Source organism: Mustelus asterias, unplaced genomic scaffold (genome assembly GCF_964213995.1).
Source record: "Mustelus asterias unplaced genomic scaffold, sMusAst1.hap1.1 HAP1_SCAFFOLD_1404, whole genome shotgun sequence".
Classification (NCBI taxonomy): Eukaryota; Metazoa; Chordata; class Chondrichthyes; order Carcharhiniformes; family Triakidae; genus Mustelus; species Mustelus asterias.
The window spans coordinates 4,593-17,103 of NW_027591349.1; the positions used below are offsets into that span (position 1 = coordinate 4,593).

Below are 12,511 nucleotides of genomic sequence, written 5' to 3' on the forward strand. Positions count from 1 at the left end.
AAAGGGGGAGCCGGAAAGGGGGAGCCGGAAAGGGGGAGCCGGAAAGGGGGAGCCGGAAAGGGGGAGCCGGAAAGAGGGAGCCGGAAAGAGGGAGCCGGAAAGAGGGAGCCGGAAAGAGGGAGCCGGAAAGAGGGAGCCGGAAAGAGGGAGCCGGAAAGAGGGAGCCGGAAAGAGGGAGCGAGAAAGAGAGGGCGAGCGCACGTGCAACAGTAAGAGATTTATGGTTTAACTCTTCAATGTTATAAGAATGTTTCCCAGGCCTTCCATCAGTACTCTTGGAAGGTCAATTGGGTTCAGTGGCTGGAAAAGTTTGGGAATCTCTGGCCATCTCATATCATCTTGTCATCTTGATAACTCACTTCTCAATAACTTCCTTTCTATCTCTATCTATATGATCTCTCATTCTCTTCATCGCCCTAACCTGAAATTAAAGTTGTGCACTTCCCCATGTGGTAACAGGAACTTTTCTATTTCTCGTTGATTTCTCCATGTTAATTTGTGATCCCAGACTGTCTGCACAGGTCAACATCCTGCCCTGTACATTTGTTCCTCTAATGTCAGGACTTGAACGTAATAAAAACATAAGAACTTTTGATTTAACTGCATGCAAGATTTCTGCACAGGTCCAACTGTTTTGATTTTGCATTCAAAGATTGAAATACCCCATGGCACAACTGGGTGAGGTCAGAATGCCTGCAGTGCCATATTTCACAAACACTTTCATTAACCATGAATCAGTCCAAAAGATATATCGTGAATCGACCAAGAGGAATTATTACAATGAGTTATTTGATTCTCATAAGTGGCATGCATCGCTTGCTTGTCACCTGCTGAGTCTACTTTCCACAATTACTCACAAATATAAGTAACAGTAATCATAAGACAAACCAAAATTCATATCAGAATTTCTCTATTCTTCTACCTTTATCAATGTGTTATTTTCACCCTGCTGCATTTTTAAAAAAGTCTCAGCAATATTTCTGAAAACAATGAATATTATGTACCTGTGTGTCCCAGTTTTTATTCAGATAATATATACATGTGACACATCGTCCATCTCCATTAGGATTATCAACATGGCGAACATATCCTGTTCCGTTGCCTGGGTAACATGCCACCATTGCCTGTAAATCAGTAAAGAAAAATATAAAGAAAACTGAAAAGAGCTGAAGTGCAAGACTTTTTCTGCTCCATACTCTCTTGTCATAATCCATAAGGTTAGAACATAAGAACAAAAGAACTGGGAGCAGGAGTAGGCCAGTTGGCCCCTCGAGCCTGATTTGATTTGATTTGATAGGGCAGCACGGTGGCACAGTGGTTTGCACTGCTGCCTCACAGCACCAGGGGCCTGGGTTCGATTCCTGGCTTCGGTCACTGTCTGTGTGGAGTTTGCACATTCTCCTCATGTCTGCGTGGGTTTCCTCCCACAGTCCAAACATGTGCGGGTTGGGCGGATTTGCCATTCTAAATTGCCTCTTAGTGTCGGGGGATTAGCTCGGGTAAATGCATATGGGGATAGGGTCTGGGAGTGATTGTGGTCGGTGCAGACTCGACTGGCTGAATGGCTTCCTTCTGCACTGTATGATTCTATGATTCTTGTCACATGTTTTAGTATACAGCGAAAAGTATTGTTTCTTGCGCGCTATACAGGCAAAGCATACCGTTCATAGAGAAGGAAAGGAGAGACTGCAGAATGTAGTGTCACAGTCATAGCTAGGGTGTAGAGAAAGATCAACTTAATATAAAATAGGTCCATTCAAAAGTCTGATGGCAGTAGGGAAGAAACTGTTCTTGAGTCGGCTGGTACGTGACCTCAGACTTTTGTATCTTTTTCCCAATGGAAGAAGGTGAAAGAGAGAATGTCTGGGGTGCGTGGGGCCCATCAATTATGCTGGCTGCTTTTCCAAGGCAGCAGGAAGTGTAGACAGAGTCAATGGGTGGGAGGCTGGTTTGCGCGATGGGCTGGGCTGGGCTTCATTCACGACCCTTTGTAGTTTCTTGCGGTCTTGTGTAGAGCAGGAGCCATACCAAGCTGTGATACAACCAGAAAGAATGCTTTCTATGGTGCTATGGTGCATCTGTAAAAGTTGCTGAGTGTCGTAGCGTACATGCCAAATTTCCTTCTGAGAGAGTAGAGGCGTTGCTCTGCCATTCAATAAGATCATGGCTGATCTTTTTGTGGACTCAGCTCCACTTACCCACCTGCTCACCATAACCCTCAATTCCTTTACTGTTCAAAAATCTATCTATCCTTGCCTTCAAACATTCAACAAGGTAGCCTCAACTGCTTCACTGGGCAGGGAATTCCGCAGATTCACAGTCCTTTAGGTGAAGAAGTTCCTCCTCAACTCAGTCCTAATTCTGTTCCCCCTTATTTTGAGGGGATGCCCCCTAGTTCTGATTTCACTCTCCAGTGGAAACAACCTTATCTGTTCCCTTCATAATTTTATGTGTTTCTTTTAGATCTCCCCTCATTCTTCTGAATTCCAATGAGTATAGTCCCAGTCTACTTAGTCTTTCCTCATAAGCCAACCCTCTCAACTCCAGGTTCAACCTGGTGAATCTCCTCTGCACCCCCTCCAGTGCCAGTATATGCTTTCTCAAGTAAGGAGATCAAAACTGTACACAGTACTCCACGTGTGGCCTCACCAGCACCTTATACAGCTGCAGCATAACCTCGCTGTTTTTAAACTCCAACCCTCTAGCAATGAAGGAAAACATTCCATTTGCCTACAAACCAACTTTTTGTGATTCAAGCACAAGGACATCCAGGTCCCTCTGCACAATAGCATGCTGCAACTTTTTACCATTTAAATAATGGTCCATTTTGATGTTATTCCTACCAAAATGGATGACCTCATGTTTACCAGCATTGTACTCCATCTGCCAGAGCCTTGCCCATTCAAACTATCTATATCCCTTTGCAGATGTTCAGTGTCCTCTGCACATTTTGCTCTACCACTCATCTTCGTGTCATCTGTGAACTTTGGCACACTACACTTAGTTCCCAACTTCAAATCATCTGTGTAAATTGTAAACAATTGCAGTCCCAACACTGATCCCTGAGGCACACCACTAGTCACTGATCGCCAACCAGAAAAACACCCATTTATCCCCACTCATTGCTTTGCTAGTTAACCAATCCTCTATCCATGCTAATACATTACCCGTAACGCCATGCACCTTCATCTTATGCAGCTGCCTTTTATGTGGCACCTTGTCAAATGCCTTCTGGAAATCCAGATACACCACATCCACCGGTTTCTTATTGTCTACCATGCTCGTAATGTCCTCAAAGAATTCCACTAAATTAGTTAAACATGACCTGCCTTTCATGAACCCATGCTGTGTTTTCCCGATGGGACAATTTCTATCCAGATGTCTCGCTATTTCTTCCTTGATTATAGATTCAAGCATTTTCCCCACGACAGAAGTTAAGCTAACCTTTTGCCTACATCCATTTTTAAACAGTGATGGCGCATTTGCTGTTTTCCTATCTGCTGGAACCGCCCCAGAGTCCAGTGAATTTTGGTAAATTATCACGAGCGCATTTGCTATTTCCCCCGCCATCTGGTTTAGCATTCTGGGATGCATTCCATCAGGGCCAGAAGACTTGTCTACCTTTAGCCCCATTAGCTTACCTAACACTGCTTCTTTAGTGATAATGATCATTTCTAGGTCCTCACCTGCCATAGCCTTCTTGTCATCAATTTTTGGCATGTTATTTGTGTCTTCCATTGTGAAGACTGACACAAAGTACTTGTCCAATGTCTCTGCCATTTCCTCCTTTCCCGTTATTAAATCCCCCTTCTCATCCTCGAAAGACCAATGCTTACCTTAGCCACTCTTGTTCTTTTTGTAGATGTGTAGAAAATTTTGCTATCTGTTTTTATATTCTGAGCTAGTTTACTCTCATAATCCATCAGACCATAAGATATAGGAGCAGAATTAGGCCATTTGGCCCATCGAGTCTGCTCCGCCATTCAATCATGGCTGATATGATTCTCATCCCCATTCTCCTGGCTTCTTCTGTAACCCTTGATCCCCCTATTTATCAAGAACCTATCTATCTCTGACTTAAAGACACTCACTGACCTGGCCTCCACAGCCCTCCATGGCAAAGAGATTCACCACCCGCTGGCTGAAGAAATCACTCCTCATCTCAGTTTTAAAGGAGCGTCCCTTCACTCTGAGGTTGTGCCCTCGAGGTCTAGTCCCTCCCACAAGTGGAAACATCCTTTCCAAGTCCACTCTATCTAGGCCTCTCAGTATTCTGTGAGTTTCAATTAGATTCCCCCTCCTCCTTCTAAACTGCATTGAGTATAGACCCAGACTCCTCAACCGCTCCTCATATGACAAACCCTTCATTCCTGGAATTAATCTTGCGAACCTCCTCTTGACACCCTCCAAGGCCAGCATATCCTTCCTTAGGTATGGGGCCCAAAACTGTTCACAATACTCCAAATGGTGTCTGACCAGAGCCTCATACAGCCTCAGCAGTACATCCCTGCTCTTGTATTCTAGCCCCCTAGAAATGAATGCTGACATTGCATTTGCCTTCCTAACTGCCAACTGAACCTGCATGTTAACCTTATGAGAATCCTGAACCAGAACTCCCAAGACCCTTTTTGCTTCAGATTTCCGAAGCCTTTCCCCAGTTAGAAAAGTCTACACCTGTATTCTTCCTACCAAAGTGCATAACCTCACACTTTCCCATGCTGTATTCCACTTGTCACTTCTCCTAACCTGTCCAAGTCATTCTGCAGCCTCCCCACTCCCTCAACACTACCTGTCCCTCTACAAATCTCTGTATTATCTGCAAATTTAGCAACCATGCCCTCAGTTCCATCTTCCAGATCATTAAGGTATGTAGTGAAAAGTTGTGGTCCAAACACTGACCCCTGTGGAACACTACTAGTCACCCATTGCCATCCTGAAAAGAACTCCCTTATCCCCAATCTCTGCCTTCTGTCTGTCAGCCAATCTTCTATCCATGCCAGTACTTTGCCTCCAACAGCATTGGCTCTTAGCTTATTTAGTAGCCTCCTTTAAGGCACCTTGTCAAAAGCTTTCTGGGAATCCAAATAAATCAGGTCCACTGGCTCTCCTTTGTCTAATTTCTTCGTTACCTCCTCAAAGAATTCTAACAGATTTGTCAGACATGACCTACTTTTGACTAAGCCGTGATGACTCAGCACTATTATACCATGCATTTCCAAGTACTCCGCAATTTCATCCTTAATAATGTTCTCCAAGAGCTTACCCACGATTGAGATCAGGCTAACTAGCCTATAATTTCTCATCTTCTGCCTCCCTCCCTTCTTAACAGGGGTGTTACATTAGCCTTTTTCAAGTTGTCTGGGACCTTCTCTGACTCCAATGATTCCTGAAAGACCACCACCAATGCCTCCACAATCTCCTCAGCTATCTCCTTCAGAACCCTGGGGTGTAGTCAATCCAGTCCTTACTTTTACCCTTTTTTATCTTCTATCCAGATGTCTTGCTACTTCTTCCTTGATTATAGATTCAAGCATTTTCCCCACTACAGAAGTTAAGCTAACCTTTTGTCTGCATCTTTTTTTAAACAGTGGCGTCGCATTTGCTGTTTTCCAATCTGCTGGAACTGCCCCAGAGTCTCTCACACAAGTGGAAACATCCTCTCCACGTCCACTCTATCTCGGCCTCTCAGTATTTTGTAAGTTTCCGCCCCAAAGTTTTTGCTCTCAGTCTACATTAGCCAACTCCTCCCTCATCCCATTGTAGTCTCCTTTGTTTAAGCACAAGACACTGGTATTGGATTTTACATCTCACGCTCCATCTGTATTTTAAATTTAACCATACAATGATCGCTCCTTCCGAGACTATCCCTAACTGTGAGGTCATTAATTATTTCTTTCCTATCTCATTACACATGATCAGATCTAGGATAGTTAGATGTTGGTCCATTGACCTATCATCACAGTTATTACCCTGCATGCCTTCCTTTTGATGTGTAAGGATTGGTCTACCAGTGTTTATTTTGGATAAGCCCCTTCTGATGTGAATCAACACCTGGACCCACAAATATTGTAAGAGTGATCTTCTCATAACAGCCCACACTGTTTGAGAAGGTACAGAATGACCATCCCTTTGAATAAGAAGCTGACACGCAAGGGTAGCAGAGCGGCAACGCTGAATGGCTGTTATGGGGAAAATTTGCATAGGCGCAGTCACTGCTTCCGGAAAGTGGACCTTCGGAAGACACCCTGCATGTTGATGTGAAGGTAAGCATCCAGCAAGGGCAGCAGAGCGGCGATGCTGATTGGCTGTTGTGGGGAAAATTTGCATTGGCGCAGTCACGGCTTCCAGAAAGTAGAGCTTCAGAAGACACCCTACATGTTCGTGTGAAGGCAAACATCCAGCAACGACAGCACAGTGGTGACGCTGATTGGCTAGTGCGGGGAAAATTTGCACAGGCGCAGTCACTGCTTTCAGAAAGTGGACCTTCAGAAGACGTCCTACACGTTCGTGTGAAAGCAAGCATCCAGAAAGGGTAGCAGAGTGGTGACGCTGATTGGCTGTTGTGGAGAAATTTGCATAGGCACAGTCACTGCTTCCAGAAAGTGGTTTGTGGAAGAGCTGTTATAAAGGGACAGTTAATTTAGGAACTGAGCAGCCTCAGCTCATGACCTTGTCCAACAGGTATGAGGTACTTGCTCCCTGTGTGGATGAGGAAAAGGGCTGTAGAGAGGATGAGCTAGCCAACCACTGCACTGTGGTACAAGAGGCCATTCAAGAGGGGGGAGCAAAAAGACAAGTGATAGTTGTAGGGGATTCTATAATTAGGGGGATTGATAGCATCCTTTGTAAGCCAGATCATGAGTCCCGCATAGTATGTTGCCTGCCCAGTGCCAGGGTGAGGGAATCTCTGACCGGCCTGAAAGGATATTGGAGGGAGGGGGGGGGGGGGGGGGGGGGAGGGGGAGGGGGGGGGAGGGGGGGGGGAGGGGGGGGGGGGGGGGAGGGGGGGGGGGAGGGAGGGAGGGGGGGAGGGGGGGAGGGGGGGGGGGGGGAGGGGGGGAGGGGGGGAGGGGGGGGGGGGGGGGAGGGATCCTGTTGTCGTGGCCCCCGTTGGGAAAAAACAACATAGGCAAGACTAGGAAAGGGGGCCTGTTTGGGACTATCAAGCACTAGGAACTAAATGAAAGAACAGGTCCTCAACCGTTATAATCTCACGATTACTACCTGAGCCATGTGCAAATTGGCATAGGGTTGAGAGAATTAGGGAAGTTAACACGTGGCTGAAGGAATGGTGTGGGAAAGAGGGATTCCATTTCATGGGGCATTGGCTTCAGTATTGGAACAGGAGTGATCTATACCGTTGGGATGGTCTTCACCTGAACTGATCTTGGACAAGTGTTCTAGCAAAAAGGATAAAGAGGGTAGTCACAAGGACTTTAAATAAGCAAGTTGGGGGTAAGGGAAGAGTAAAAGTACGGGAAATATAACTGTTAATAGAAAGCAAAGCAGCAGGTTAGCATGGGGGAGAAGGTTCCAACTACATCAAAAATCAGGAAAAAAGTTAAAAGCACGGAAAACTCAGGAGATGTTATCAATGAAGGTGTTAGAATTCAAAAAGGTACAAAAACTAGCATAAGGGCACTTTATCTGAAGCTCGTAGCATTTGAAACAAGGTCAATGAGTTGATGGCACGAATCATCGTGAATGAGTATGATTTGGTGGCCATTACAAAAGCATGGATGCAAGATGGTCACGACTGGGAGTTAAATATCTAGGGGTATCAGACTGTTCGGAGGGACAGACAGGAAGGTAAGGGAGGTGGTGTAGCTCTGATATTTAAGGATGACAACAGGGTGGTAGTGAGAGATGATTTGGGTTCTATGAAAAAAAAAGTTGAATCCATTAGGGTGGAAATTAGAAATAGTAAGGAGAAAAGGCCACTGAAAGGCGTAGTCTATAGGCCGCCAAATAATATCACGATGGGGCGAGAAATAAACAAAGAAATAACTGATGCATGTTAAACTGGTATAGCAATTATTATGGGGGATTTTAAACTACATGTCAATTGGTCAAACCAGATCGGTCATGGTAGCCTTGAGGAGGAAGAGTTCATAGAATATATCCGTGATAGCTTCCTATGAAACAGCAAGCTATCCTACATCTGGTCCTGTGTAATGGCAGTAAGGGTTTTAACAACACCAGGTTAAAGTCCAACAGGTTTATTTGGTAGCAAACACCATTAGCTTTCGGAGCGCTGCTCCTTCGTCAGATGGAGTGGAAATGTGCTCTCAAACAGGGCACAGAGACACAAAATCAAGTTACAGAATACTGATGAGAATGTGAATCCCTACAGCCAGCCAGGTCTTAAAGATACAGACAATGTGGGTGGAGGGAGCACCCCTCCACTCACATTGTCTGTATCTTAAAGATCTGGCTGGTTGTAGGGATTCGCATTCTAATCAGTATTCTGTAACTTGATTTTTGTGTCTCTGTGCCCTGTTTGAGAGCACATTTCCACTCCATCTGACGAAGGAGCAGCGCTCCGAAAGCTAATGGTGTTTGCTACTAAATAAACCTGTTGGACTTTAACCTGGTGTTGTTAAAGCTCTTATTGTGTTCACCCCAGTCCAACGCTGGCATCTCCACATCCTGTGTAATGAGACAGAAATGATCTTTACAGTTAGGGATCCTCTCGGAAGAAGCAATCACAGTATGGTTGAATTTAAAATACAGATGGAGCGTGAAAAGGTAAAATCCAATACCAGTGTCTTGTGCTTAAACAAAGGAGACTACAATAGGATGACGGAGGAGTTGGCTAAGGTAGACTGGGAACATAAACTTTATGGTGGGACAATTGAGGAACAGTGGGGAACTTTCAAAGCAATTTTTCACAGTGCTCAGCAAAAGCATGTACCAGTGATAAGGAAGTACTGTAGAAAAAGAGATAATCAGCCATGGATATCTAAGGAAATAAAGGACGGTATAAAATTGAAAGAAAATGCATACAAAGTGGCAAAGATTAGTAGGAAACTAGAGGATTGGGAAATCTTTAAAGGTCAACAGAAAGCCACTAAAAAGCTATAAAGAAAAGTAAGATGGATTATGAGAGTAAACTAGCTCAGAATATAAAAACAGATAGCAAAGGTTTCTACAAATATATAAAACAAAAAGGAGTGGTTAAAGTAAACACTGGTCCTTTAGAGGATGAGAAAGGGGATGTAATAACTGGAAATGAGAAAATGGCTGAGGAATTGAACAGGTATTTTGTGTCGGTCTTCACAGTGGAAGATACAAATAACATGCCAAAAATTGATGACAAGAAGGCTATGGCAGGTGAGGACCTAGAAACTATTATCACGAAAGAGGTAGTGTTGAACAAGCGAATGGGGCTAAGGGTTGACAAGTCTCCTGGTCCTGATGGAATGCATCCCAGAGTACTAAAAGAGATGGCAGGGGAAATAGCAAATGCACTAGTGGTAATTTATCAAAATTCTCTGGACTCTGGAGTGGTTCCTGCAGATTGGAAAATAGCAAATGTGGTGCCACTGTTTAAAAAAGAGGTAGACAAAAGGCTGGTAACTGTAGGCCGGTTAGCTTAACTTCCGTAGTCGGGTAAATGCTTGAATCTATCATCAAGGAAGAAATAGCGAGACAACTGGATATAAATTGCCCCACTGGAAAGACGCAGCATGGGTTCATGAAGGGCAGGTCATGTTTGACGAATTTGGTGGAATTCTTTGAGGACATTCAGTGGACAATGGGGAACCTGTGGATGTGGTGTATCTGGATTTCCAGAAGGCATTTGACAAGGTGCTGCACCAAAGGCTACTGCATAAGATAAAGGTGCACGTTGTTCCGGGTACTGTATTAGCATGGATAGAGGATTGGTTAACAAACAGAAAACAAAGAGTGGAGGTAAATGGGTATTTTTCTGGTTGGCGATCAGTGACTAGTGGTGTGCTTCAGAGAACAGTGTTGAGACTGCAATTGTTTACGATTTACATAGATGATTTGGAGTTGGGAACCAAGTGTGGTGTGTCAAAATTTGCAGATGACACTAAGATGAGTGGCAGAGCAAAATGTGCAGAGGACGCTGAAAGTCTGCAAAGGGATATAGATAGTTTAAGTGAGTTTAAGGGTCTGGAAATGGAATACAATGTTGGTAAATGTGAGGTCATCCATTTTGGTAAGAATAATAGCAAAATGGACCATTATTTAAATGGTAAAAAATTGCAGCATGCTGCTGTGCAGAGGGACCTGGGTGTCCTTGTGCATGAATTACAAAACGTTGGTTTGCAGGTGCAGCAGGTAATTAAGAAGGCAAATGGAATTTTGTCCTTCATTGCTCGAGGGATGGAGCTTAAAAACAGCGAGGTTATGTTGCAGCTGTATGAGGTGCTGGTGAGGCCACACCAAGAGTACTGTATACAATTTTGGTCTCCTTACTTGAGAAAGAACATACTGGCACTGGAGGGGTGCAGAGGAGATTCACTAGTTTGATTCCGCAGTTGAGAGGATTGGCTTATGAGGAGAGACCGAGTAAACTGGGGCTATAGTCATTGGAATTTAGAAGAATGAGGGGAGATCTTAAAGAAACAAATAAGATTATGAAGGGAATAGATAAGATAGAAGCAGGGAAATTGTTTCCACTGGCGGTGAAACCAGAACTAGGGGGCATGGCCTCAAAATAAGGGGGAGCAGATTTAGGACTGAGTTGAGAAGGAACTTCTTCACCCAAAGGGTTGTGAATCTGTGGAATTCCCTGCCCAGTGAAGCAGTTGAGGCTATCTCATTGAATGTTTTTAAGGCAAGGAGAGATACATTTTTGAACAGTAAAGGAATTAAGGGTTATGGTGAGTGGGTGGGTAAGTGGAGCAGAGTCCACGAAAAGATCAGCCATGGTTTTATTGAATGGTGGAACAGGCTTGAGGGGCCAGATGGCCTACTCCTGCTCCTAGTTCTTATGTTCTAATGACACTTCAAATCATTACTGTTCAGACTAGTCTAATGCTGTTAAGAATTGAGAGTAAAATGTTAATTTTTCCAAAATGTTTAGTTTATGTTGAAAAAATCCAGCCAGCAACTCGAGAAGAATTTAAGATGCTACAACAGTTTGCAGGAATGGCTGTTTTCTACAGTATGGAGAACAATTTAAGAGAAAAGGGTGGCCTAGGTATCATGTTTCTTCTTGCATGGTTAATTCTTAACAAATCCAGTTAGTAAAATGTGGAATTTTTTGAGGTGAGAAGCTTAACTTCACAACACCAAGAGCAGCTGAAATGAGGGAACTTCAAAAGTTTGATGCGAAGCATTTATCCCCATGACATCATAAGGCATTCAACAAGTGAAGTTTCTAAAATTCGCATGAAAAAGATGCATGGTCAGCAAGTATGGATCACACTTTGAAAATACTAGAAATCATACAAAAATGAATCCTGTTTGCAGATAATCACTGTTTGAGTTGCATGGTGCAAGGTGCAGATCTGATGGTGAGAGAAGAACAGGAATATTGCTGGTGGTTTGAGGTGCAGTGATTCCAGGATTCTCAAAGCTTGAGCTTGCCAAATTCAGTTTGCTTGTTGGATAATCTGCTTCCCCAGCATATGGTAAATGCTGGTCCTACACAGCCCATCCACAAGGCTTCCAGTTGCCATGCGAACATTGGGCACTCCTCAAGTGTTGCCACACTAGCCAAAGGCTTTATGCAGCAAATTGGCACAAGTGGGGCTTTGCAGGGAACCTGGACTGTAGCTGTGGTACACCCCAAATCAATGACTCACACCACTGAAGATTTCTCCCTGACAAAATTTAGCCAAGGGCCCAGAGAGCTCCAATTAGCCACTGTAAAAGCTATTGTCTGGCTTGGTGATTCCTGCACATGTTAAAAGTAATTGTTTTTGAAAGTCACCACTGATGATCATAAACTTTTGGTTCATAACTATTCTTTCAATCACCATATCAAAAAGAGAAATATAGCACAGTAAGGGATGAAGTGATTCAGTTTTGTGAGAAGAATGAGGGAGGCAATAGCCTAGTGGTATTATCGCTAGACTGTTAATCCAGAAACTCAGCTAATGTTCTGGGGACCTGGATTCAAATCCCTGCATAGCAGATAGTGAAATTTGAATTCAATAAAAAATATCTGGAATTAAGAATCTACTGATGATCGTGAAACCATTGTCGATTGGCAAGAAAACCCATCTGCCCTTTAGGGGAGGAAATCTGACATCCTTACCTGGTCTGGTCTACATGTGACTCCCATATCCCACAAATGAATAAAAAATATAAACTAAATTTTGCTGGAGAAATGTTACCAAAGCTTTTGGTCTCCCACTCACCATGACAATCCAAAAATGCCAAATTTCAAACATACCGCAGTAGGAAAGGTTGGTAAGTTGACACTGGCAGAGTTGTAGCTATGAAAAAAGCAACAGCGAACCCCCTCCCAAGGTCCTGACTCATTCAAAAAAAGCACATATTCCCTTAGTTGGACAGAATGGTCCTGTTGAAT

The 12,511-nt window shown here is 43.9% G+C and overlaps 1 protein-coding gene across 1 annotated transcript in view; it reads right to left on the reverse strand.

Moving 5' to 3' along the window:
- Positions 1 to 968: 968 nt before the first annotated feature.
- LOC144488244 (egl nine homolog 1-like) overlaps positions 969 to 12,511 on the reverse strand; it is an 88,680-nt gene continuing 77,137 nt past the window's right edge. The window contains exon 2 of the mRNA XM_078206279.1: positions 969 to 1,124. Coding sequence (XP_078062405.1) covers positions 969 to 1,124 — 156 coding nt within the window. The remainder of the gene's footprint in view (positions 1,125 to 12,511) is intronic.